The 25,925-nt window shown below is 43.1% G+C and overlaps 2 protein-coding genes across 2 annotated transcripts; one reads left to right on the forward strand and one right to left on the reverse strand.

Moving 5' to 3' along the window:
• Positions 1-24,242: 24,242 nt before the first annotated feature.
• On the reverse strand, positions 24,243-24,552 carry CLAFUR5_10412 (uncharacterized protein; the record flags this gene model as incomplete). The annotated part of the gene is made up of 2 exons (XM_047909560.1): positions 24,243-24,392; positions 24,451-24,552. 2 exons carry the CDS (start codon positions 24,550-24,552, stop codon positions 24,243-24,245), a joined length of 252 nt encoding a protein of 83 aa, XP_047764632.1.
• A 424-nt stretch (positions 24,553-24,976) lies between these two features.
• Positions 24,977-25,722, forward strand: CLAFUR5_10413 (uncharacterized protein; the record flags this gene model as incomplete). The annotated part of the gene is made up of 2 exons (XM_047909561.1): positions 24,977-25,195; positions 25,252-25,722. 2 exons carry the CDS (start codon positions 24,977-24,979, stop codon positions 25,720-25,722), a joined length of 690 nt encoding a protein of 229 aa, XP_047764633.1.
• Positions 25,723-25,925: the final 203 nt, after the last annotated feature.

Below are 25,925 nucleotides of genomic sequence, written 5' to 3' on the forward strand. Positions count from 1 at the left end.
ACCAACTTCTATAGGCGGTTTATCGAAGCATTTTCGCGTATAGCTACTCCTCTTACAAACCTGACTAAGTCGGACGGACTAAGTAATTACAAGAACAGAAGGATTTAATAGTCACTAGATTACTAACAAGCCTTTAACAATTTGAAAGCTACGTTTAGCAAAGCCGGTATACTTGTACATTACGTACTAGGTAGGGAAATAGTAGTAGAGATAGATTCTTTAGATTTTATAAACGCCGGCGTACTTTCGTAGTATAACGAGAATAGTATACTACATCCTATAGCCTTCTACTCGAAGAAGTTAAGTCTATAGGAGTATAATTATGAAATCTATAACAAGGAACTATTAGCTATTATTAAGGCTTTTAAGGAATAGAGACCCGAGCTTGCCTACGAGGTAGATAATAAGGACTTATAGCTAGTCAAGATTTATACCGACTATAAGAACCTAGAATACTTTATAAAGACAAAGTAGCTAAATCGGCGACAAGCGCGTTAGGCTAAGTTCTTGTTATAGTTTAACTTTAAGATAATATACCGTCTAGGACTTTAAGGTATAAAGCTAGACAGCCTAACGAGACGTAGCTAGGACCTTCCGTAGGGGGTAGACGACCCTCGGAACTAGCATTAGTATTAGATATTGCTACCTCCTAAGCGATTCCTTAAGATCGCCTTACTATAGGTAATAGTAGAAGATACGCCGGAAGAAGAGGAACTAGTATAGCTAAACCCTAAAGCTAAAGAGTTTATACCTATAGAACGAGATACGCCTACTAAATAACTAGCGACGCGTAAAAGTTAGCGGGAAGCCGAACTCGAGTATCGAATGTCGACGGCGTACGTAACCGATAACGAGCTCAAGACCGCGATTAAGGACCTACAGAAAGACCGTACTCCTACACTACTATAGAGAGCGAAGATTCACCTAGTACACTATAAAGTAGATAGCGACCTACTATATATTCGAAACTAATACGACGGCTAGAGCTTATAGGTACTAAATGACTAAGCTTTATAGACTAGGATAATCAAGATAAACTATAACGCTCTAGTAGCAGGCCATCTAGGACGAGCTCGTACTTATAAACTCGTAGTACGTGAATTCTACTAGCCTAGATTAGCGAGATCCGTACGTAGATACACCGCGAATTGCCGCACCTACCGTATAACAAAATCTCTACACTCCTAGCCACTAGGATTACTATAGCTACTTCCTGTTCCAGATCGGCCTTAGAAACATATTGTAGTCGACTTCGTTGTCGGACTCCTAGATAGTACTCTTAACGGTATAGTCTATAACAACATTATAACCGTCACTAATAGGCTTACTAAGGAAGTCGAGCTGATCCCTATTAGCGCAATAACAGCATAGAATGCGGCAAGGCTTTTCCTTAAATATGTGTTCTATCGGCGCGGGTTTCCTAATACTATTATATCAGACCGTAGTAAGCAGTAGGTTGCTACCTTCTAGAAGAAACTCTATAAGATGCTCCGTACAAATCGTAAGCTAAGTTCTTCGTATCACCTAGAAACTGATAGATAGTCAGAACGTACTAACTAGGCGATAGAACAGTATCTCCGTATGTTTACTAACGAGGCATAGGATGACTAGGCAGAATGGCTATACCTTGCTTAGTTCGCGATCAACAATCACCTGTCTAAGACTACTAGTATGTCGCCGTTCTACGCCACCTTAGGATACAACCCTAAGTTTATAGAGCGAGTTGACCTGAACGCTAGAAAGGAGGGAGGACTGACCACTCTCTAGCGACTAGATACGCGATTAGTAGAAACCTTTATACGTCGAATTTACGAGCTTTATAAGTACCTTTAAGAGAATATACGAATGTTATAAGCTCTCTAAGTAGAAGTAGCAAACCGCTACTAAAGTATTCCTCTAGACTATAAGGTAGGGAATTAGGTATATCTTAGTACTAAGAATATCCGTACGACTCGACTATCTAAGAAGCTAGATATAAGGTATGCCGGCCCTTACTAGATTACGGAAGTTATACCGGCTAGACTCTCTTATCGACTAAAACTATTAGACGCTCTAGTAGGACTTAATAACTGCTTCTATACCTTACTACTATAACGAGCCGACCACCCCGATTTCCTACTACTTAAAGGGTAGTATCTAGCGCCGCTACTACCGATAACTATCGAACCTAACACTACCGAGGCTAATATAGTAGCCGATATAGTAGTAGTACCTACGTATATATACGAGGTAGAAAAGATCCTTAATATATATACCCGTAAGCGGGTAGGTAAGGTGAAGAAGGGGTATAAGCGTAAGGTAGATATATAGTATAAGGTAAAATAGGCTAGATATTAGAACGAGGATGATAGTAAGACCTAGTAACCTATAGAGGATATACTTAAACACGTAGCCGCCGCTATTATAGACTTTTACTATAACCGGCCGGAGTTGTCTACGCCTATAGGCTTTGTAGCTCTATCTAACTAGTCCCTACTAGCTACTAAGGTGCTCGGGCTTAATACGATTAGGGTTATTCCGAAAGACACCGTTACGAATAATTCGTATCGAGCCTTACCTCTAATAGAATCTACTCCGTATATATTCGATACTCGAGTAGAGCCTATAGAGCCTATAATAATACCTAACTTTAGTTATAAGGATTATACGCGAGTGCTAGCCGAAGATAGACTTAGGTCTAGGGCAAGCTAGCTAACTAGGTAATATGTTTCTCGAAGGAAGCCGGTCGAGGATAGTCTTAATAGAGCGAATGCGATATTATTAGATAACGATAGGGCACTAGAGGATAATTAGGCGTTCGCGCGATTATAGAGCTCGATAGGCAAGTGGCCTTATAAGGTAGATAACGCTTAGAGGACTAAGGCGTGTTTTAGGAGGGGGGGTACTATTACGGGTAGCCCGCGACCCCTTACTATAGCTACGTCGGCCCGGGTGAACCGCGGACCTTCCGTATCGGGTTAGCGCGGCTTAGCTTCGCTTTATAACTTCGCCGCGCCTCGCGCTCCTCTTTCGTAGCTTCGTAGAACAATAACTATCTCGTTCGGACCCTATAGTACGCGCGCCCTTATAGATTATATCTATAGCCACGACTACGAACACTAGTATAGTTATCGACTAGGGCCTCGAGACCGATATCCGGAATCTATATAACTAAGACAACGTCTAAGAAGCTCTATAGTAACTCCGCGATAAATAGAAGGTGACTTTACTCCGTAGTAGTAAGCTTAACGACCGCGACGCTATTATTATTAACGACATAATCTATATAAAGAACCGGCTTAGCGGGCTTAGACTGTTCGTACTACCGTCCGAAGATAAGTATTATACGGTCTATAGCCGAATTATTAAGTCCTTCTACGATATACCTACTACCGGATATCTAGGAAGAGCTAAGACGTATAAGAAGGTCACCTAGTACTACGTATAGCCGAGGATAGCGCGTACCGTTCGTACTTTCTACCGTAGTTATCGAGTATATATAAACACTACGACTTTAACTAAAGAGCTATATAGCCTACTATACCCGATACCGATTCTATTCGATACCTAGGAAGACGTAGCTATAGACTTCGTAGTCGAGCTACCCGAAGGACGCTATACTACTAATAGTTAGACCTATTAGAACGTCCTAATAGTAACTAATAGACTAAGTAAGGAGAGGTACCTAATCCTAGTACTAAGTATAAAGGCCGAGTATATCGCGTATATCTATATTGAGTACGTATTTAGTAGGTACGGGCTCCTAAAGTCGATTACTGTTAAGATGTAGCATCTCAAAGGGAGTCAACAATTAGGAAGTGATCTGGCAGCCTAAGGCATCCACGATGACTTAGCTTGTAGGGAGATACCTTCTCTCCCCTTTAGCTTAGATAGACATCCAATATAATCAACATATTGGTTCCTAATATATTACTGTATGCTCGTACTATTAGTTAGTTAAAGATTGATCTCTTACTCTACTCCGCTACTATCCACCCGTACCTATTTAACAATTACGTCCGATCGCGGTCCGTAATAGTTATTAGTATTCTAGTAACGCCTCTACGAGTTACTATAGATCAAGCGAAAGTTATCTACTAGATACTACCCCGAGACCGATAGATAGAGCAAGAACACGAATAAGGAAATAGAAAAGTACCTCCGAGCTTTTATTAACTATACCTAGGACGACTAGCCGGATTAGCTACCGCTAGTAGAATTTATAGCTAATAACAGAGTATCTAAAAGTACGGGAGTGTTACTATTTATAGCTAACTACGGTAAACTACCGCGATACGTAGACGGCGAGCTAGACCTTCCGATCCGAGCGATACCCGCTAAGTAGAAGCTTAACGTACAATCGGCCGACGCTTTCGTAAAGAGAATAAGCGATATACGGGAGTATCTATACGAAGCAATATATATAATATAAGACTTATAAGCCGACTTCGCTAATTAATATCGTACGCTAGTACCTACGTATAAGGTAGGTAATAAAGTCTACTTAAGTACCCGTAACTAGCGTATAGCTCGGCTATCTAAGAAGCTTAACTATCGCTACGTAGGCCCCTACGTAATAACAGAAGTACTGCCGAACGATACGTATCGCCTAAGCCTACCGTAGTCGCTAGAGAACCTATATAATAGATTCTATACGAACCTCTTACTCCCTATATATAAAGCGTTACCTAGCTAAGTAGAACTAACCCTACCGCCGATCGAGGTAGAGAACGAAGAGGGAATTAATCAGTTCTAGTATATAGATAAGATCCTAAATATACGGAGGAAGTACGGCTAGTATAAGTATCTAGTTAGTTAGATAGGAGACGACGAGGATCTATTATAGGAGCTAGCGGAGGATATAATAGAGATAGCTACCGCCTCTATTACAGACTTCTACTATAACAGCCTAAGGAAACTAATACCTACCGGCTTTATAGTACTAGAAGGATAGGTAGCGAACGAAGCGAACCCCTCCGCGTCGGTATTAGTTATAGCTAAAGTAGTAACTATAGGTAGGCACTACCTTTAGGTAGAAATAGCGCCTATAGCTCTCCTATATAAGGCAGATGACTATGTTAGTCCAATAGTAATAGTAGCTTTAGATAAAGACCCGTATAGTACGGACCCGAGAAAAGCGACCGATAGTAGGAATACAAGCAATATACGTCAATACGAACAGGAAGCTTCCTATAACTCTATAACCTTAACGGCACCGCTATCTTCGAATAGTATTAGATCCTATAGCTCTTTAGATACTTATATAATAGCGTCTATAACGAAGGCCTTCGTAGACTTAGTAAATCGCTACAACTCTCTCGATATCCGATATAGCGAGGATAATAACAGTATAGTAAAGCGTAAGAGCGTAGTAATAGACGACTTAACGACCGACGACGAAGACGACGTTATAGAGGACGGAGTAATAGATAATAACGCGGTAGATAGATAGATAGATAGATAGATATTTCATTAAGCTATTATAGTGCCCTTCGGCCTATATAGCTATACTATCTTGTTTTTATATATATAGAGGGGAAACCGTGTTAGTAAAAACCCCTCCTCCTTCCCGCCTGTCTTTTCCCCCTAGTTATTGTCTTAAATTTCCCTTATTAGGGGTACGCTAGTATTATAGGCCTGCCCTAATAACTATCCTATCTATAACCCCCCTAGCTTCCGCCTCTTATCTATCTACTCCTCCGTCTTACTAGCGAGGCTAAACTACTAGAGGTATCCCTACTATAGTATCTACTAAGAGATTCGGCGAATATTACCTTTATCCCTAATAATTGACTTATAGTCTCTCCTTCCCGCTTAGTACCTCTAATTTCCCCTACCTCTTGTCTACTACGGGCATCGTAGTAGTATATGTTCTAGGTTTTGCGATAGGTAGCTACACTAGTAGGCTAGGCTATAGATATCTAGTACGCGTCTCCTAAATAGGTAGGCCCTTAATCTAATATATTCGGACCTAATTTAGATCGCTATACTTACTTCGGCCCTTATTAGGTCCCTATATAGCTAGTAATTGTGTCTATAGAAGGCTCGGAGTACTATCGGGCCTATTGTCTTAGGGGGCTTCCTTTTCTAGTCCTATTCCTATAGGTAGTTCGCTATCTATTCCGCTAGGCTTTAGGTCTTAGCCTTACTCCCGCCGGCCTAGCGAGTCCTACGCTCCTCCTCTTGTCGTACTAGCTATTCGGTACTTGTCTATACGGCCGTAAAGGTAGTAAGGTCATTCTCTTTTTAGCTTGTCCTATGTCCGGGCCCTCTCCGGTAGCGGCTTTCTATCTTATTCTTTAGCTCCTAGATCGTAGTTTATACTAGGTAATCTATCGTCTTTACCGCGTATTAAATTCTTATTTTCCGGATATATTAGCCGATTAGTAGTGTTCCTATCTCTATTTCTACCGTACTTATTAACGTTATCTTATATACGCCTAGTATCCTACGTAGGTTACCTACCTATATCCTATTTAGGGGTTACTCTATCCGTTTCGGGATCGGCGAACCTACGCCTCCTGTTCCCTTAATCTATACCCCGTATAATATAGCTAGTCTAACGATCGCCTTATATATTACTCTTACCTTATCGAATGTTACTCCCTATATAGACGCCGTAAGCCTCTTTATCGAGGCTTCGTTAACTTACGCTCGACTCTAGGCTTTCTTAATCTATACATTCTAGCTTAGCTTCGGGTCGAGCTAGATCCCTAGTACTCGTAGCTCCGCTAATAGCTTAGTCTCGTAGCCTTAGATTCTTACCGCCGCCTTTATATTATAGTATGTTCTCGCTTTACTAAAGTATATAAGTTAGTACTTTTTAGGGGCGAACCGGGTACTATACTTCTTTGCCTACTCCTCGTATTTCTTGTGCCTATCTTTAAGGAGGCGACAGTTCTCTTCTATCGAGTCTAACTAGGCTAGAATGTTTATGTCGTCTACGAATCCCGATACTAAGGTTTACGGAGAGGTAAGTAGGGGGATTAGATCAGACATAAATATTAGAAACAGGATTAGGGAGAGAGTAGATCCCTAAGGTATTCTAGCCTCTACCTTTACCGGGTCGGACGTATACCTTCCTAGGACTAGGTATGTCGTCCGTTCCTAGAGAAAGGAGTAGACGAACTTCGTTACCTACTAGGGGATGCCTTTCTACTATAGGATATATATTAGCCTTTAGTATAAGACGTTATTAAAGGCTCCTACGATGTCGAGGGATAGTAAGGACGCTACTCGGTTCCTACTATAGTACTAGAGGGTCTGAATTTACTCCGTAATTAGCTCTATTACTATTAGTGTCGATCGCTAGCTTCTTCCCCCTATCTATATTACTAGGAGTACGTAGTTGTCCTCGGCTAGCTACGTAAGTCTCTAGGCTACTATCTTTTCTAGGACCTTCCCTATTATATTTAGAAGTACAATTAGTCTATACGATTTAGGCTAAGTATAGTCCTCCTTCTATAGCTTACGTAGTACTACTATTATAGACTCTCTATACGGCTTTAGGTAATACCCTAGCCGTAGGTATACGGTAAATAGGTTAGTAAGGCTCGGCGCGATCTCTTCTCTATACTCTTTTAGTAGTATATTTAGTATCCTATCTAGGCCTAGGGCTTTTCGTCCTTTTAGCTTACTTATAACTCCTATTACTATATTAGAGCTAACCGCCTAATCTATGTCTAGGGGTTCCGGGTATATACTCGGGTCGATATCCGTAAGGTCTACCTCTACTTACGTCGAAAAGAAATAGTCGGCTAATACTTTTGCCTTACCCCGGGGCGTAGCCTAGGCAATCCCTTCGTAGTCTACGATTAGAGGGAAGTAAGGGGTTTATTACTCTTTAGGTAGTCGTGCCTATTTAGCTAGTCTCTATATCTGTTCCGGGTTTTCTATAACGAGCCCGATCGTCGCTCTCTATTCCTATAGCTTATCGTGTCTTATCTATACCTTCTTCTCTTATATCGCGCGATAGTATTGCTCCTACGTCTCTTAGGTATGCTCCTTCGTCTACTATCGCCTTGCCCTTCTAGCCTCCTTTACCTTCGTAGAGTATTTAGGGGTCTAGAAGGCCTTCTACTACGTTAAGAGCCGGAGTAACGGCGTATATTATTCTGCTACTTACTATATAACCGAGGTAATCTGTTTCGCTACTTGATCTAGCTAAGCTGTCGTCTCGAGTTCTCTATACTATAGTAGGTTCGCTATTAGGAAGCCTCTTATATTGTCCTAGCGTACCTTCTTCTAGTTACGGTATAGTTCGCTTACTAGCTCCTCTATCGCCTTCACCCCTAGCGTCGTTCAAATAGGGATATAGTCTAAGGAGGCTTCTAGCGCGTATTTCGGTCGGTATTAGACTAGTCTCTCTTCAAGTTCTCGTAATAGAAAGTATAGGTCGATTATACTTATACTTATACGGGCCTTCTACGTCTCTATTCCCTTTAGTATTACTAAGGCCATTCCGTAGCGTACGGTTATATCTAGTAGCTTTCCCCCTAGAAACGCGTACGGGGGAGTGAATTCGAGTCCCTACTATAGGTAGTAGAGGTTAAAGTCGCCGAGGAGTACTTACTTCGTATCTTAGCTTAGGGTCCGCTCTAGGTAGGCGAGGGTTCCTAGTTCCCTACTCGTCTAACCCCGCGGTAGCGGGTTATAAACGTTATAGATCTAGATAGAGCCTTATATCGTGTCGATCTAGATTAATATTATGTCTCCTAGGTTACCCTACTACGGTAGTATAACCTTCTACGACTTAAGGTCTATAGTCTTACTTACGTATATATATGTCCTCGGGATAATGCCTCGTTAGCCCGCGATTACGGTATAGTATCTCCGGTTATTATAAGTAGCTAGGAGTCCTACGTAGGGGTTGATCTATAGTTCCTATACCGTAATAACGTAGTACCGTAGCGGATCTAGCTCTTATAGAAAGTAGCGCTAGACCTTATCCCTACTTTTCTTTACGTTATACTATACGATAGTAATGTCGTTATATAGTATTATTCGTTATCCGTAAGGTCTATTTCCGTACTAACCTACTATATCTCCTAGGCCTATATCCCGCTATCCGGCTAGCCCTAGGGCCGCTAGGACGCCCTAAAGATTCGTATTTAGCCTAGTTCGTTAGCGGCCCGGTTAAGGTGTCGAGGCCTACCGGGAGGTAGATACGTTTACGGTTAGGTTCCCTTATTCGTCTCTTCTACCCTCTTCCTTTTGCTCGGCTCGAAGCCCTTATATACGGTAGGTCCCTCCTACTATCGTTAGGGGTACCTAGCTAGTATAGAGATCCTTACTTACCTTACTCGTTCTTATACTACTATTCTAGCTAGGCATTAGTTTGAATACGCTAGGTACCTTCTACCGTAGTATATATACCTACTCTCCTTTTTTAGGCATTCCCTTCCCTAGTATAGGCCTACGTAGTAGGGATACCTTAGGGTCTTCTCCCCGTATTTTAGGGCGATATAACCGTACTATTAGTACTAGAAGCATTATAGTACCCTATAGCTACTCTAATAGATCTCTATGTCTATTCTCTCGTAGTTCTAGAATAGCCTATTATCTAGTATCTAGTTAGCTTATTCCGCTATCTCTACCTAGATAATAAGCGGTAAATACGTCTTCTCTCGGTCTACTATCTTATATAGCTATACCGCCTTTGTTAGTCGTACTCCTAGGGAGGTGTTCTAGTTCTATACTTAGAGGTAGGGAAGGTCTTCGACCTTAAATATCCTAGGGACCCCGTAGGCGATAACGGTATACTATTAGTAGGAGACTCGTACCGACTTCGCGACTTTAGTAGTCTACTCCTTATAGGTCTCTAGCTTTCGTCTATTAGACTCTTATACGGTAAAGAGTCTTACTACGCCTATTACCTCTACCCTCGCTCTAACTACCTCCTTTTAGCCAATTCTATTAACAATCTCTTTACTTATTAGGGCTGCGATTTCTTGTTTCTCCGCCGGATTAGTAATATATAGGCGTACCGCCTTACTTACCTTTGGAGGGGGTTAATTCTTACCTACTACTACTATTACCTATATAGTTAGTCTCTAGGCTACCTTCTATATTACTTATTAGATTATCTTCGGGATTTAGTATAATAGCGCTTTTAGCGCTCCTAGTAGCTATACTATAGTATTCTTATATATCCGGGCTAGGTGTTTGTTATCCCCTAGTAAGTTTTCCGCCTCCGTATATAGGGTCGTCTATACTATATTATTAGTCGTTAGTCTCTACTTTCTATATAGTAGGCCTTAGCTTATATCCTAGGTTTTTTCTTACTTTATTCCCCGGTTTAGCTCTTAGTATAGAATGTTCGTAAGGCTATAGCTCTCGTTAGTTACTATCCTTCGCTACTATTTAGGGTCGCGCTTCCTAATTAGGTAGTTATCCTCCGTAACTCCGTAACTCTAGAGTCTACCTTTAGAGGAACGGAACCTTAGTTTTAGGGTTCTTTATACTACGATTACGCCGCCGCTAGCGTAGGCGGGTCGCTACTACTTAAGTAGATTGCTCGTCTTAATAAGGGCTGTCGAATAAATAGTCCTCGTCGATATTCCGCTCTTCTTAAGTCGATAACGCGATAGATAATAAAGCGGATAATCTAGAGAACGATACGACCTTCGCGTAGGCCTACGTCGTAAGGAAGAATAGTACTAAGGACAGGCTGATTTTTTGGAGGGGGGGTAGTATTACGGGCCTAGGCGGACGTCTAGTAAATAGCAGTCGGTCACGTGACTCGGCACGGGCCGGCCCGTATACCTCGGCTTATATATTAACTTTCCGTACCTCGTACTCCTCTTAGATAGCCTGTCTAACAACTTCGTTATTTTCCCTATATTAAGAACGGCTCCCTTATAGCTAGGCTCTTAATAGTAGTATACTCTAAGGCGATTACCTACTCCTTAGGTTAGCGTATATTATTAGTTTTACTATCTTATATAGATATATTATCTCTTAAGTCTATAATTATATATACCTTAATTCCTCCTTCTTTTAAGATCTATTCTTCGTCGAGGAATTATACGAAGTTAATAGGGTTGGAGGTTAAGGCAAACTACTGTTCTTTAGGTAGTAGATCCTTCTCGATCTATTATTATTCGGCGGCGAATACGTTCGAGTCGTCGTCGGAAGGGAAGGTACCTAGGGCGGTATCGATACCTAGGTTATCGAGTGTCTACGTTTTAGTAGATACGGTTAGGAAAAGCTTAGCGCGTACGAGCGACTAACGCTTATACTTACTAAGATTTAGATAAAGAGGTTACTTAGGTAAGAGTACTCCGTTAGTAGTACTACCGGGTATAGCTATATTATACTATTACGTAGTAGATAAGACTACTCTCTTAGTAGGTATATAAGGGCCCTATAAGAGTAGAGAGGCGCGCGTTTTACGCGAAGGAGAGAGGTGATCTATTAACTTAACTAATACGCTTATTTACGCGACTATAGTTATTGTTAGTACGCCTATACGCGCGACTCGACGGTTAGTAACTATAGTGAACTTGACCTACCTTAACGCGTACTTTACTAGTACGATTTAATTATAACTACTAGCCTAACTAGAAAGGCCGCTTATAAGACCGAATAAACTATTACGGGTAGTAATCTACAAGACGATAGTATTACGGTTCACCTCGTAAGGCTATACTTAGTGTCACGTAACCTAGTACGCTAGCGCGCCCGGACCCTAGACCCTAACCTCGACGTTTACTTTATCGCGGCTTTACGACTTTCTTATCTTCTCTTCTTCGTAGAACTTATTCGATTCTAAGGTATTAATACGTTTACGCCCTATCTTACGCCTTGTCCGTATTATTAAGTTCTACCGCCCTTAGATCGCCGAGCCGTACGATTATAGACTACGTATCGCTACTACGACCGCGTACGACCGAGACTCGAATAGCCGTAGGTACTATACGACTATCGGACTAGACGAATTATCCTTTATCCTAAGACTTAACCTAAACCCTCTTACGAAGGCGTTCCTTCGAGAAGCCCGATAAAAGCGGAACGGCGTACTTAGCGTAGCGTAGTAAGAGGTAGAAGACGAGTCGTAGTAGGATCTAGATTTCGACGATACCGTAGGTATAGAACGACTACGTAATATAGCGTAAGAGATATAGAACGAGACTTAGGGTCGCGGAGATACTAAGTAGGCTCGTTAGTAAGAGGAAGAACGTCGGCGCTAGAAGCACTAAGAGCTACTATATAATAAGTATAACCGACGTTAGTCTAAGAAGGAAACTCGACTCCGTATAGGTAGAGAGGATAAGACCTTATAATAGGGTATACGTACGCGGAAGGAGGAACATCTTAGCTACCGCTATACGATACTAATTAACTTTACCTAGAAGGGCGAAGAGGTAGAATATAGGCTACGGGACAACCCTACTAAGTTCTAGATCGCTATAGCCGAGGAGCTTTCTCGCTCGGTTACTAAGAACCTAGAAGCCTAGCTAGATGTCCTAGACGAACACCGTCTCGCCTACCTCGGTCTTAAGGAGGTACGGGAGGTATTAACTACTTAGAAGAGTCGGCTATAGGCTAAGGCCAATCGGTATAAGTATAAGTTAATATCGCTCTAAGTAATACTCGACGAGCTTAGGGACGATAAGGACTTAGTAGCTAAGATCGCTTACCTAAAGAAGTTAGGTAAGAAGGCGGCCGCTAAGATTAAGAACTTACGTAGTCGTAATATAGATCTAGCTAGCGAACTCGAAGCGACCTAGACTAAGTTAGCTACTAAGTAGAGCTTAGGTAAGCGTACTACCGCGTTTATTACGGATCTATAAGCCTAGCTAAAGGAGCGCGATGACTATATCGCTTAGCTAAAGCCTAAGGAACCGACACCTCTACTACCTCCTACGAGGTAGAAGTCCGCCCTTAAGAAGCTATTCGACGGCGAGGACTCTAGTATTAAGATAGGTATAACGAAGACTAAGAAGGCTACCTCTACCGTAGCTAGCGATAATAATAACACTACGGTAGTCTTAGTTAACGCCGCTATCTAGCGTAGTAACGGCGGTACCCGTAACCCGATTAACTCGAGGAAGATTCCTATATTCTTAGCTAATATACCTAACTATAAGGATGAACTAGGATTTGTAGAGTAGAAGGAGAAAGTAGAGGACTATATAACTATAGAAGAGTTATATAGCCGGTTATCTATAGTATACTTAGTAGTGTTTAATAACTTCGTCGTCGGTAATACTAACGCTTACCTACGGCTATATAAGAAGAAGGTGACCGGTTAGCGTAAGTTAATAACAGTACTAAACGACTCTTACGGCGAGTACTATAAGCTTAAGAAGTATAAGAAGGCTTATAATAACTATACCTAAGGTAATCGTACATTTAACGTATTTTATACTAAGTTCCTAGAGTATTACGGCGGTACTTAGGGTAGTCTATTATCCAAAGTAAGCCTAGATAAGACTCCGCTAGTATAAAGCTTACGAGCTTTAAGACCTCGTCTTTTGCCTATTTAGGTAAGCCGGTAGCGCGGGTCTAAGTAGGCCGCTTACGTAGCCGTAATATAGAGTACGGGTACTACCTAGAGAAGATAGATAAGGAACTTATCGACGATATTTAGGACAAGCTAAACGACAAGTTGAAGTAGGTACTAGTATATCGCGACGACTTTAATAACCTCCTAGCCCTTTAGCGATACCTTCGCGATGTCGAACTGAAATTAGACGATATTAAGGGTTCCGGCGGAGGCGGTAGCGGCCGTAATAATAGTAGCCGTTACGGTAGTAACGAAGGTAAGCCTAAGTATATCTACTATAACGAGAAGTCTCGTAAGGAATATAATCTTAAAGCCGCTAAGTACGATAGTTATACCTTCCGTAATCTTACTAGAGAAGAAGTAGCTAAGCCTAAGGAGGATATATTCTACTACGTATATAAGACTATAGACTATAAGGGTGCCTAGTCGCCTAAGTGTCCCTTTAAGAAGTATAAGAAGACTAGTAGCGACGCTAATAACGCTATAAAGAACGTATCGATCTAGGTCGGTGACGTACTAGTAGGGCTTAAGGCTACCGAGTCGGGGGAAGCCTAGGCTCTAGTCGTATACGTACCGACTAGTAGCCTATACTCGCGCCTAGTACTAATCCTCCGAAGACGGTACTACTAGAACCTCCTAAGGTTACGCCCTTATTATATTACCGTTATAGAGGAAAGAGGAACCCTATATAGTAGGAAATAGCTATTAGTAACATCCCTATAATCTTTAGTCCGGAGGTTATACTATATACTATAAAGACGATAGACCTTCCGCTAAGAAGCTCGTATATTATAGTAGTAGGCGTAGCGGGTAGTAAGCTAGTACGTATTCTAATAGATCCCGGCACCGAGTCGCTATTTTATAATACGAAGTTTACGAAGAAACATCTATTACGAACACGGCTGCCTTAGGCTTAGAAGATAGGCCTAGGAGCTAACCCTAAAGCATCTAGTTAAGCTACGGAATGTATTAAGACTAAGGTCGACCTAAACGGTTATGTCGAGGAAGTTAGTTACTTCGTTACTAACCTCGACTACGACTTCGTATTTAGTATACCCTAGTTCTAGAAGCACTAGCCTATACTAGACTAGAGAGCTAATACATTTATATTTACTAAAAAGTACTATACGGATCATTACGATCCTTACCCTACGACTATCGGCGGTATAAAAGTTCGTATATAGTACGCTATCCCTTATTTATAGACTCTAGAACCTAATATCTAGGTGTCTAGTATAACGATTAGCAAAGCCTATAAAGAAAACCTAGATAAAGGTTACCTTATTTAGGAAATAGGGACTCTTAACCCTAATAAGCTAGAGCCTACGGCTAAAGAACTTATTTACGACATTAGTATACGGCTAAGTACTATATTAGCTAAAGACAAGGCTATCTATATAAACAAGAAGCAAGCGACTATACGAGAAGTCGAATCCTTACTACCCTAATAGCTAAAGGACCTAAAGCACGGATTTAACCCGTCTATCGCTAAAGGCCTACCTCCCTATCGCCCCGAATTAGATTTAGCGATTGAATTCGTTAAAGGCGCTAAGCTACCTTTTAAGCGTCCTTATTCTATGTCGAAACTAGAGCTCGATATAACTAAAGCCTAAGTCGATAAGGAAGAAGCCGCTAGTAAAATCCGACGCTCTACGTCCTAGATCGCTAGTCCTATTATTATTGTTAAGAAGCTAGGTAGAGGACTCCGTATCTACGTAGACTATAGAGCTGTTAACGCTATTACTATTAAGAATAGGTACCCGATACCTCGAGTCCGTAAGACCCTAGCTCGTATAAGCGGCGTATAGTAGTTCACTACCTTAGACATTATTATAGTATTTAACGAGCTACGTATCCGTAAAGGCGACGAAAAGAAGACAGCGTTTACTACCCGATATAGTACCTACGAATGGCTTATAGTGCTATTTAGTCTCTATAACGTACTAAGCGCGTTCTAGGTATATATTAATAAAGTATTATATAGACACCTAGACGACTTCGTGTCTATATACCTAGACGACTACATTGTGTTTACGTATAGTTTATTTAAGGAACACGTAAAACACGTACGTACTATTATTAGGTGTCTAATTAACGCTCGACTTCCTATAGACGTCTATAAGTACCGCTTCTTCTAGAAGAGCGTCAAGTTCTTAGGACTAATTATTACTAATAAGGGCATTTAGATAGATAAATCTAAGGTCTAGACCATTATAGATTAGGCTACTCTATAGAGCTTAAAGGATATGCTATCCTTCCTTAGGCTAGCTAACTTCTATAGGAGGTTCGTTAATAACTTTTCCGGTATTGTTATGCCTTTAACCGACCTTATACGCGGTAACGTACTTAAGAATTGTACACCCTTCGTATAGAGCCTAGACTACTAAAGTGCGTTCGAGACCCTAAAGGTAGTATTCTACAAACGCTTAGTATTAGTACATTTTAACATTACTAAGCTCTACGTCGTAGAAACTAATTCCTCCGATAGGTATATAGCTAGCGTGTTATCTTAGGTTAGAGAGGACGGTGAATTGTATCCTATCGCATTCTACTCGACAAAGATGAACCTAGTAGAATATAATTACGAGATTTACGACAAGGAGCTAATAGCTATTATTAGAGCGTTCGAGGAATAGAGGCCGGAGCTAATAAGCGCTCCCTCTAAGGTTCTTACCGACTATAAGGGCTTAGAGTAGTTTATAACGACTAAGTAGCTAACCCGCTAATAAGCGCGCTAGAGCGAGTTCCTATCCGGGTTCGACTTCTAGATAGAATATCGCCCTAGTAAGCTTAGGACAAAGCCCGATAGCCTTACGCGCCGTAGATAAGACATAGACGATAAGGATGATATGAAATATAGGTAGTAAGCTATATTAAAGCTACGCAATCTCCCTCCTAATATACGTAAGCGCTTAAAGCTATTAGCTATAACTACTCCGCGTACTACGGCCGACTAGTATTAATTAGCACTTTACGTACTCGAAGTAAACGAGGCCTCTATCGAAGAACTTATCGAGGAAGCCTATACTAAAGACGAGCTAGCGTACGGCATTAAGAAGGCCCTAGACGATAATACTCGTACTTTACTACGAAACCTAGAAGGCTCTAGCTATATCTCGCTTAGCGACTATAAGTTAGACGGTGACCTAATTAAGATCTAAGGACGTATATACGTACCGTATAAGCTTCGTCCGGAGCTAATAGCGAGGCACTACGATACTCTATTAGCTAGGTATCCTAGGCGTAAGAAGATAGTCGACCTACTTACGTATACGTACTACTAGCCTAGTCTAGTAGTAGATATCGCTAAGTACGTTAAGAATTGTTACCTATATATACGATCTAAGGCTTTTTATAATACGTACTAAGGCACACTCCGATAGTTACCCGTACCCTCGGGTACCTATAAGGAGGTAGTACTCGATTACGTAGTAGAGCTACCGGATAGTTATAGTACTAAGGGCGTAAAGTATAACGCTATCCTCACCCTAATCTATAGACTTACTAAGAGGAAGTATCTTATACCCGTAGTAGATTTGACCCCTAAGGTAGCGGCCGATGCCGTACTAAAGTACGTAATTAAGGATTAGGGCCTATTCGATACGGTAGTATTAGATCGTAGTAGCTAGTAGGTAAGCTAATTCTAGAAGGCTCTAATAGCGCGTCTAGCTATACGTATAAAGATCTCGACTGCCTTTTACCCTTAGACTAATAGGTAGTTAGAACGTACGAACTAAGCTATAGAATAGTACCTACGTACGTACGTTAACTATACGTAGGACGATTAGGTCTAGTAGTTACCTATCGTAGAGTTTGCCCTAAATAATTAATAGAGCGCTACTATAGGTATATTACCGTTCTTCGTAACGCTAGGCCGTAATCCTTAAATAGAGGTATTACCTTAGGCTACGAGCGGTAACGGTACTAAGCTTCCGAAAGTATAGGCTTTATCGAAGTAGTACGTAGAAGATTTCGCGACTTTTATAGAAAACGTTAACGTACACTATATTATATAGCTTAGATATACCTAAGAGCGGTACGTAGATACCGTAGCGAATAAGCGTAAGCCTATACTAAGATACGCGATCGGCGATAAGGTTTAGCTAGATACTAGAAACATCCGTACTCGAAGGCTCTATAAGAAACTTAACTATAAGAATATAGATCCCTTTACGATTACCCGTAAGATTAACGTAGACGTATACGAGCTCGACCTTTAGGAAAGTATATATATATACCCGAGGTTCTATACTAGCGTACTACGCCTAGTAAACGACGACCTATTCCCTAATTAAAGCTAAGGTTAACTACTTATCGAGGCCTCCGAAGGCGATAGCGAGGAGCTAGATAAATACGTAGTTAAGGCAATTATAGACAGTAGATAGACTAGTAGAGCTAAGAAGTATATAAAGTATACCGTCCGTTAGGAAGGTAGTACTATTATAGAAGTGCCTTATAGCAAATTGAAAGGTAGTACCGAGGAAGCGATAGTAGATTATTATTATAAGAACCCGTTAGCGGCCGGTCTACTACCTAGATAGCGTAAGCCTAAAGGTTAGATATTAGACGATCTAGATATCGTTACCGATAGTCGACCCTACGACGCCCGCGTAATATAGATACAACTTAAGGCAAGCTAAGGCTTGATATATAGCTAGCTTGTCTAAGGTATACTACGGTATACTATAGACTCGACTTACGGCTTACTACGGCAAGATATATAGTCTCCCTACGGTTAACCCGATATAAGCTAGCGCTTCCTAATAGTACGGTTCTTCCTTACGGATATACCCTACGGCGATATATTTCCGCGTACGAGGGCGTACGGCGGTTTAAGAGGGGGGGTGGTGTTACGGTTTACCTCGTAAGGCTATACTTAGTATTACATAACCTAGTACGCTAGCGCGCCCGGACCCTAGACCCTAACCTCGACGTTTACTTTATCGCGGCTTCGCGACTTTCTTATCTTCTCTTCTTCGTAGAACTTATTCGATTCTAAGGTATTTGTTGAGAATATGCAGGTCATAGGGTCAACATTGAGTGCTTAGGGGGATTAGTAATCAGGGCTTGCTAGTCAAGTCCTGAGTACAGCTGTCCCTCCTGAAACACCTACACCAACACCGGCGATACTGTATGTAGATACACGCTATCCCATTGGGTCCTTCTTCGTCTTTGGTGTGATCCGCCGTCTTCCACTGCTGCGCAACTCGTACCTGTTTAACAGGTTATGAGCCCGAGTTAGCAACTCGGTGTTTCACCCTCGACAAAGTCGTATTGGAGTTATTCCTCTTCAGAACAAAAGGAAGGCAGACTGGAGGCCGCACCCGCATTGCACAGGAAGCTACAGCCGCGCTGTAGGTGCATATAAGACGTGAAAGAGCCTAGTGAGGCACTGTCAGACTCCGAGTCAGGGAGCCTGTGCCAATACCTCAGACAAGTGGGCGAGCTTACTGAGAAGAGTCGCTCTCCGGACATCGCGTTCGCATCGACTAACTGTTCCGTCTGAGAGAGCCGTAGTGTCTCAGAACACCCTCCCCTGAGAGAGCTACAGACAGTGTCTCAGAAACACGATCCTTACGACCGACTTTCCTCGCTTTCTTGTGGACAGCCATTCTCTCCACTATCAACCTCGCGTTCGGTTCACCTCCTATCGATCCGATCGCGTACGAACGAATACCTTTCTTCTGTAGGCAGCCATCCTGTCCTATATATAAAAGCATGGAGGAAACCGGACACAGCACCCTTGGTAGGAGGAGAGCAGCACCTATCCTAACCAAGGACAACTAGAGGACATGGTTCTCATTGATACAAGACCATCTTGAAGCTCAAGATGTGCTTTGGGTTGTAGATGGAGGCCATCTATTATCAAGCACACCCAGCTCCTCAACACCATCTGAGTCATCAGATCCCTTACCTGGACTTGAAGAGTCAAGATACAGTCCAGTTGGGAGGAAAGCAAATAGATGAGACAAGCTGGAGAGATCTGGCTCAAGATGAGGGCAAAGTACAGCAAGGTTCATGCTGCATATGCAATGACAGTTGTTCAAGAATTGATCAACTTCAGAATGATAGATGGCATGACCATCAGACAGGCCTGGGTCCACCTTGGCAATCTTGTAAGAAGGATTGCTGAAGTTGACCCAGCAGAGGCTCACTACAGAGAGCCTACAAGGAAGCTGAAGCATCTGCTTCAAGCCCTGCCTGAGGTGTATCTTGGGACCAAGAACACTATCCTGGCCTAGCCAGGACTGTCATATGAAGATTGTCTACAACTGCTTGAGTCACATGAATCCAGGCTGGAAGTTGCATCCAAGGAAACAGCAATGTTTGTAGGAAGAGGTTTCCAGGGCAAGATCACCTGCCATCTCTGTGATGGTGATCATGTGATCAAGGATTGCCCACACCTCTCTGGAGCCAAGCATGCTGTCAGGAAGGACAAGCTCAACAGAGGAAACACCTCTGTTGCAAAGAGACAATCATCACCACCGAGAACGAGGTCCCCATCCCCAAGCCTGAGGGACATCCTAGTGGTGATGAAGGACCTTACAAGGAAGAGCCTGTGCAACCCAGGAAGACTTATCAGACCCTGAGACACCATCAGAGGATGATGAAGTTGATGAGGTTGCCCATTCAACTGTGGAAGCCAAAAGCAAGTACCCCTCCTCAGAGTGGTTGCTTGACTCTTGTGCTTCATCCCATATGACTGACCAGGATTCACTTTTCAGGACCCTGAAACCTCTTCAGAAGAGGAAGTGGATCAAGGTTGGGGGTGGCTACCTACATGCCACACATGAGGGGAGTGCAGTGATGGGTGGTCCTTCTGGGAAGCAGATTGTCTTGAAGAATGTTTTGTTTGTTCCTGGCCTTGGAGTTAGCCTTGTCTCTTGGAATCAGTTCAGCCAACAGTTTGCTGTCCAACCGCCCAGTTTCACCCTCAAATCCCTTCCTGGAAAACCTGTTGTCCAGACAAAGCTGAGAGGGGGTGTTCCATTCATTCAAAGTGTTTCAGAGCAGCTTGAAGCTATGCCTCAAGCATATGCCTCTCTATAGGAGCATGACTTGGATCTGTCCAAGTTAGGTACACATTTTGAGTGTGAATTGGAACAGGCTATGACTGCCACTGAGTCCCAGGACCAGTGGGAGCTATAGCATAGAAGATGTGCACACCTTAGCAAGGGACTGCTAAGAAACCTGCATAGAGTCACTGACAAGAAAGATCCCATTCCTGTTCCTTCTGAACACCAGAACTGCAAGGTCTGCTCCCTTGCAGACATGAGGAAGTTCAAAGGACCTGCCACAGAGAGGAAAGGAGAGAGGCTGGCCCTCATCTCTATTGACATCTGTGGGCCTTTTCAAGGTGCAGTCTCAAGACTTGGCTTCAAGTACTGGCTTGAGATTGTAGACAACTTCTTGAGGAAGAAGTGGGTAGTCCCTTTGAAGGCTAGGAGTGATGCTCCTACAGCTCTAAAGGAATGGAAGGTTCAGGTAGAGAACAGCTCAAGGTGTTTTCTATCTGCAATCCGTAGTGATGGTGCAAGGGAAATTCTTTCCTTGCTAAAACAGTGTTTGTGCAACTTCCCCAACCTCCAAAAGACATTAGAGAATACCAGAAGATTGGAGTAGAGGGGACTCCAAGAAAAGAAAAGGAAGAGGAACTTGTTCAGGAGGATCAACCTCAACAGCCACCTCAGCTTGCAGGCAACAAGAGGTCAAGGGGGGATGAAGATGATGGCTCTGCTGAGCATGAAGCCAAGCATCATAGGGCATTGATTGCTCAGATGTTTCATCTTGATCCAACTATGAGCTGGGTTGAGGAAATCCTGAATGATGTGGAGGGATATGCATTTGCTGCTGTTAGGCAGGCCATAGCCTACCGGCAGGAAGTGCCAATCCCAAAGTCCTATAAGGAGGCAGTGGGAGACCCCAATTGGGGACATATGTGGAAAGAGGCAATCCAGAAAGAACTTATTGCCTTAGGAAGCAACAACACCTTGGATCCAGTTGTACTACCAAGGGGTGCAAACCTGGTTACATCTAAGTGGGTTTTTGATGTGAAAAGAATGATCAGTGGAGCCATTGAAGAGTTCAAGGCAAGACTGGTTGTAAGAGGGTTTTCACAGAAATATGGTGTTGACTTTGAAAAGACCTTTGCACCTACTGTTAGGCATGATACCCTTAGGGTCTTCATGGCTGTAGTATGTGAGAGAGATCTTGAGATGCACCAGGTGGATGTGAACAATGCTTTCACCGAAAGCAGCCTTCTTGAAGACATCTACATGATCCCACCCCCAGGTGTCGAAATTCCACCAAATATGGTCTTCAAGGTCCTTAGAAGCCTGTATGGACTGAAGCAAGCAGCTAGAGATTAGAACAAGCTCTGTGTTGCCAAGCTAGAACAGATTGGATCCACCTAGTCCCAGGTGGATCCATGCCTACTCATCCACAGAGGAAGAGACATCATGGTCCTCACCTATGTGGATGACATCCCCATTGCAGCTCCAAAGCTGTCAGATGTTCAGTGGTTCAAGGCTGAATTTAGAAGAGTGTTCAAGATCAAAGATCTTGGGGAACCTGAGAAGATCCTTGGAGTGAGGATTACAAGAAACAGGTCCCAAGGTACTGTAAAGCTTGATCAAGGACACTACATCCAAACTAACCTTGCCAAGATGGGCATCTCTCCAGAGAAGGCCACACCCACACTCTCACCTATGGACAGCTATGAGGATCTGAGACCTTCAGCTACTATGGATGAGAGGTGCAACAAACAGGAGTACCAGAGTTGCAATGGTACCTGGATGTGGCCAATGACAATGACAAGGCCAGACCTTGCTTTCCCCCTTGGAAGAATCAGCTCATATGTTGCTGACCCTTCAAAGCAACATCTTAGAGCCTTGAAGAAACTCTCCAAATATCTGAGATCATACCCAGACCTGGGCTTGATGTACAGAAGAGGAGGAGGTATTCTCCAGGGATACTCAGATTCTGATTATGCCATAGACAAGGCAGACAGAGTCTCAATCCTTGGACATGTGTGGTTCCTTTGTGGATCACCTGTGTCCTGGATGAGTAGGAAGCAGAAGTCTGTTGCCACATCAACAATGGAGGCTGAGTTCATGGCCATGAATGCAGCAGCTAAGTAGTCACAGTTTCTTGCTGCAGTCCTTAGAGAGATGAGGTGTCCTGACCTGGTTGGAGAGTGTTCATTCCAACCTAGGATGAAGGCAAGCAGTACTGTTGATGAGCTGAGACCCGTGAAGCTTATGGGTGACAACCAAGCAGCTTTGACCTTTGTCAAAAATGCCCATGTCCATGACAGGTCAAAGCATATTGATGTGGCATACTACTATGTCAGGAATCTCTAGTGGCAAAAGAAGATTGCAGTGGATTACTGCCACACAAAGGACATAGTTGCTGATGGGCTGACTAAGCCCCTCAATGGCCAGCAGTTTCAAAACTTTGTGAGGCAGCTCTAGCTTGTATAAGGGATTGTTTGAGACCTTCTGACCTGAGTGGGAGTGTTGAGAATATGCAGGTCATAGGGTCAACATTGAGTGCTTAGGGGGATTAGTAATCAGGGCTTGCTAGTCAAGTCCTGAGTACAGCTGTCCCTCCTGAAACACCTACACCAACACCGGCGATACTGTATGTAGATACACGCTATCCCATTGGGTCCTTCTTCGTCTTTGGTGTGATCCGCCGTCTTCCACTGCTGCGCAACTCGTACCTGTTTAACAGTATTAATACGTTTACGCCCTATCTTACGCCTTGTCCGTATTAGATAGTATAGGGTTACCGTAAAACAAGCGTTATTTAGTAAGGCTACGAAAGAGAAGCGCGACGCGCGCGAGATATATAAGGAAGCGCTAAGGCGCGCGACGTCACGGTAGTAGTGAACCGTAATAGCTATAAAGTAGTACGAGAAACTCGTTCTTATCGAATTCGATAGTACGCTCATTATTAATCTACTACCTACTATAATATTAATCTAAGCCCTTCCTCTTCTTCTCTTTCAGTTAAATAACACTATTACTATCGATATAGTGCTTCGTCTTTATATAGTTCGAAGTACTAGTCGTAGAGACATTAGTCTTATAGATGCCCTTCTCTTTTCTACTAGCGCTATAGTATAGCTTATAGAGCTAGTATTCGAGCCTATGTTTGTTCTTAATAGGCTAGCCGTGGTTCTAAATGAATAATCAGTAGTTACGGTCTTGTGAGGTACGGCAATAGGCCTTTAGTCGCGTCTAATCTAGCTAGTTAAGCAAGTCGTGCTTTCTCTTCCCTAGTACCTTAGATATGTCGGCTTTATTGCTTACGGCGTCGATCTCGATAGTCGGCGCGAATAGATCTTTAGTATCTAGTACGGTTGAAAGTATACTACTGGTTTCAACTTGCTACGAGTCTATGTTGTGTGTAGTGAGGTCGTGAAGTTGATACTTAGAGGTTGAGATAGACGCGTCGGAATTGAGAAGTCGAGAAAACTGAAGCGGGAAAGCACGTGACCGCCATTACGTGATCCGATTGGCTCAGAGATAGGTCTGCACTTCCTAGAATTCCACCTTCTTAGATCGACATGACCTTGAATATCATTAACAACACCTTATTAAACGACACAGACATGCTCACAAGGCTTGCAAACGAAGGAGAAAACACCGCTTGATTGTTTGAAAATACTGACTAAGCTATAGGCTTCCAACTTGCTTGCTTGTGACAAGGCTTGATTGCAAACCTTGGAGAATGACTTGCTTGTTGATCAGACTGGTCTCTCTCCAGCTACATCTATAACACTTGGCAGAAAGACAACCTCGACGATGTATTGCTGGAAGTACTCGCACTGGCAAATCTGCTTGAAGTTGCGGAGGGAAGTCCTGCTTGGTGAGACATAAAGGACTTTGAGCGGTTCCTGGCGAGTCACAGTCAGTTCCGTCATCTCGAAGTGCTTTGTGCCACCAGCCGCCTACCTTCAGCATCTCCACGACATCACCTTGACGATGTTTGACCAGCGCGAGCCGAAGTCTAAGCTTGCTGTTGAGATCGAGGTGCTTGCCGATCTCTGCCATCATTTCTGATGGTAGATCGTGGTTGAGGTATTCTCCGCCGCTCTTGGTCGTCGGTGCTGTTTTGGCAGTGTCTGTGAGGCAATCGCATCAGAGCAAGTCGATGAGTTCAGAAACGTGGAAAATGTCTCCTCGAGAGTGGGTCTCGTTTGCAGGCAGCAGTTCCGCATGCACGCATTCACTCGAAGCAGTTTTCCACAGCGCCTGCCGAAAGTGATGCGGTGATCCCATACTGATTGTGAACGCTTGTTCCGAAATTTGGCCAACCAGAAGGACTTCGGACACATCTGTCTTCCATATCTTACGATCGCATGAGCAGCAATCTGAGCAATCAAGCTCAAAGAGCATCTTGATGTCCCAAGCCGTACTAAAGTTGAACTTTGATCAGCACTTTCACAGACGATTCTAGTCAACTCTTCGCATAGAGATCATGTCGAACGAAGACCATACAAGTGATGACTTGATGGCAGATGCGGCTCAATCCGCCATCGCTATCAAATATCCCACCTCCCCATCACTGCAAACTCCTCGAAGGAGCTCCCTGTCTCCAGTCAAGACCGACAGAGCTCTGAAGGATTCAATCAATATCGCAATCTACGAGCTCGTCAAAGATCACGGAGACTGGACATGGCAAATGATTGCGAACGAAGTATGGCCGTATGAGTTGCTCTCATCCCTTGAAGCCGGACTAACGAGCTTTCACAGGTCAACGCCCAACTGAACCTATCTACAAAGACAGTTTCCTATCAGTCCGTGTCCCAGCGATATAGTCGCACTGTTGCTGCATACGATGACCTCACGCCACATGAATTTGAGGCTATGCGTCGTGATACTCAGGCCACTGGTGCGGTAGTACAGCAGCAGCAGCTTGCTGAATTGGTGAACAGACCTGTGGTAGTCGTTGATGTAAGGAACACTCAATGGCATGATGTCGCTGACTTCGTTAATATCCGGCTGTTCGATGCCAAGGAACACTTGAGTGCGGCGGAGGCACAAAGCATTGCAGAAGGCAGCTCCAACGTCCGATATCATCGCCTCGTGGCAGCAGCGGTGGCCAGACAACACGATAAGTATTGGCAGGATGTGGCGGATCTCGTGAATTTTCAATTGGAGGCCATTCGGGATGGCAAGTTGAGTGCTGAGCAGGTGGAGGAAATCGCGTCTCGGAAGGACTAGCTGTAACGGCAAGTTGAGTACTGAGCAGGTAGAGAAGATCGCTTCTCGAAAGGACTAGCTGCAACGACAAGTAGCATTGTGAAGAAAGTGAGTTGTGTATCTGACGACCATTACCTCCATCATGACATCGTGGCATCGTAAATCTCGTCTTGCTTCGTGACGCTCATAATGTACCATCGTCATAGCGCTTGAACGCTCGACCT

Source organism: Fulvia fulva, chromosome 7, assembly GCF_020509005.1.
Source record: "Fulvia fulva chromosome 7, complete sequence".
Taxonomy (NCBI): domain Eukaryota; kingdom Fungi; phylum Ascomycota; class Dothideomycetes; order Mycosphaerellales; family Mycosphaerellaceae; genus Fulvia; species Fulvia fulva.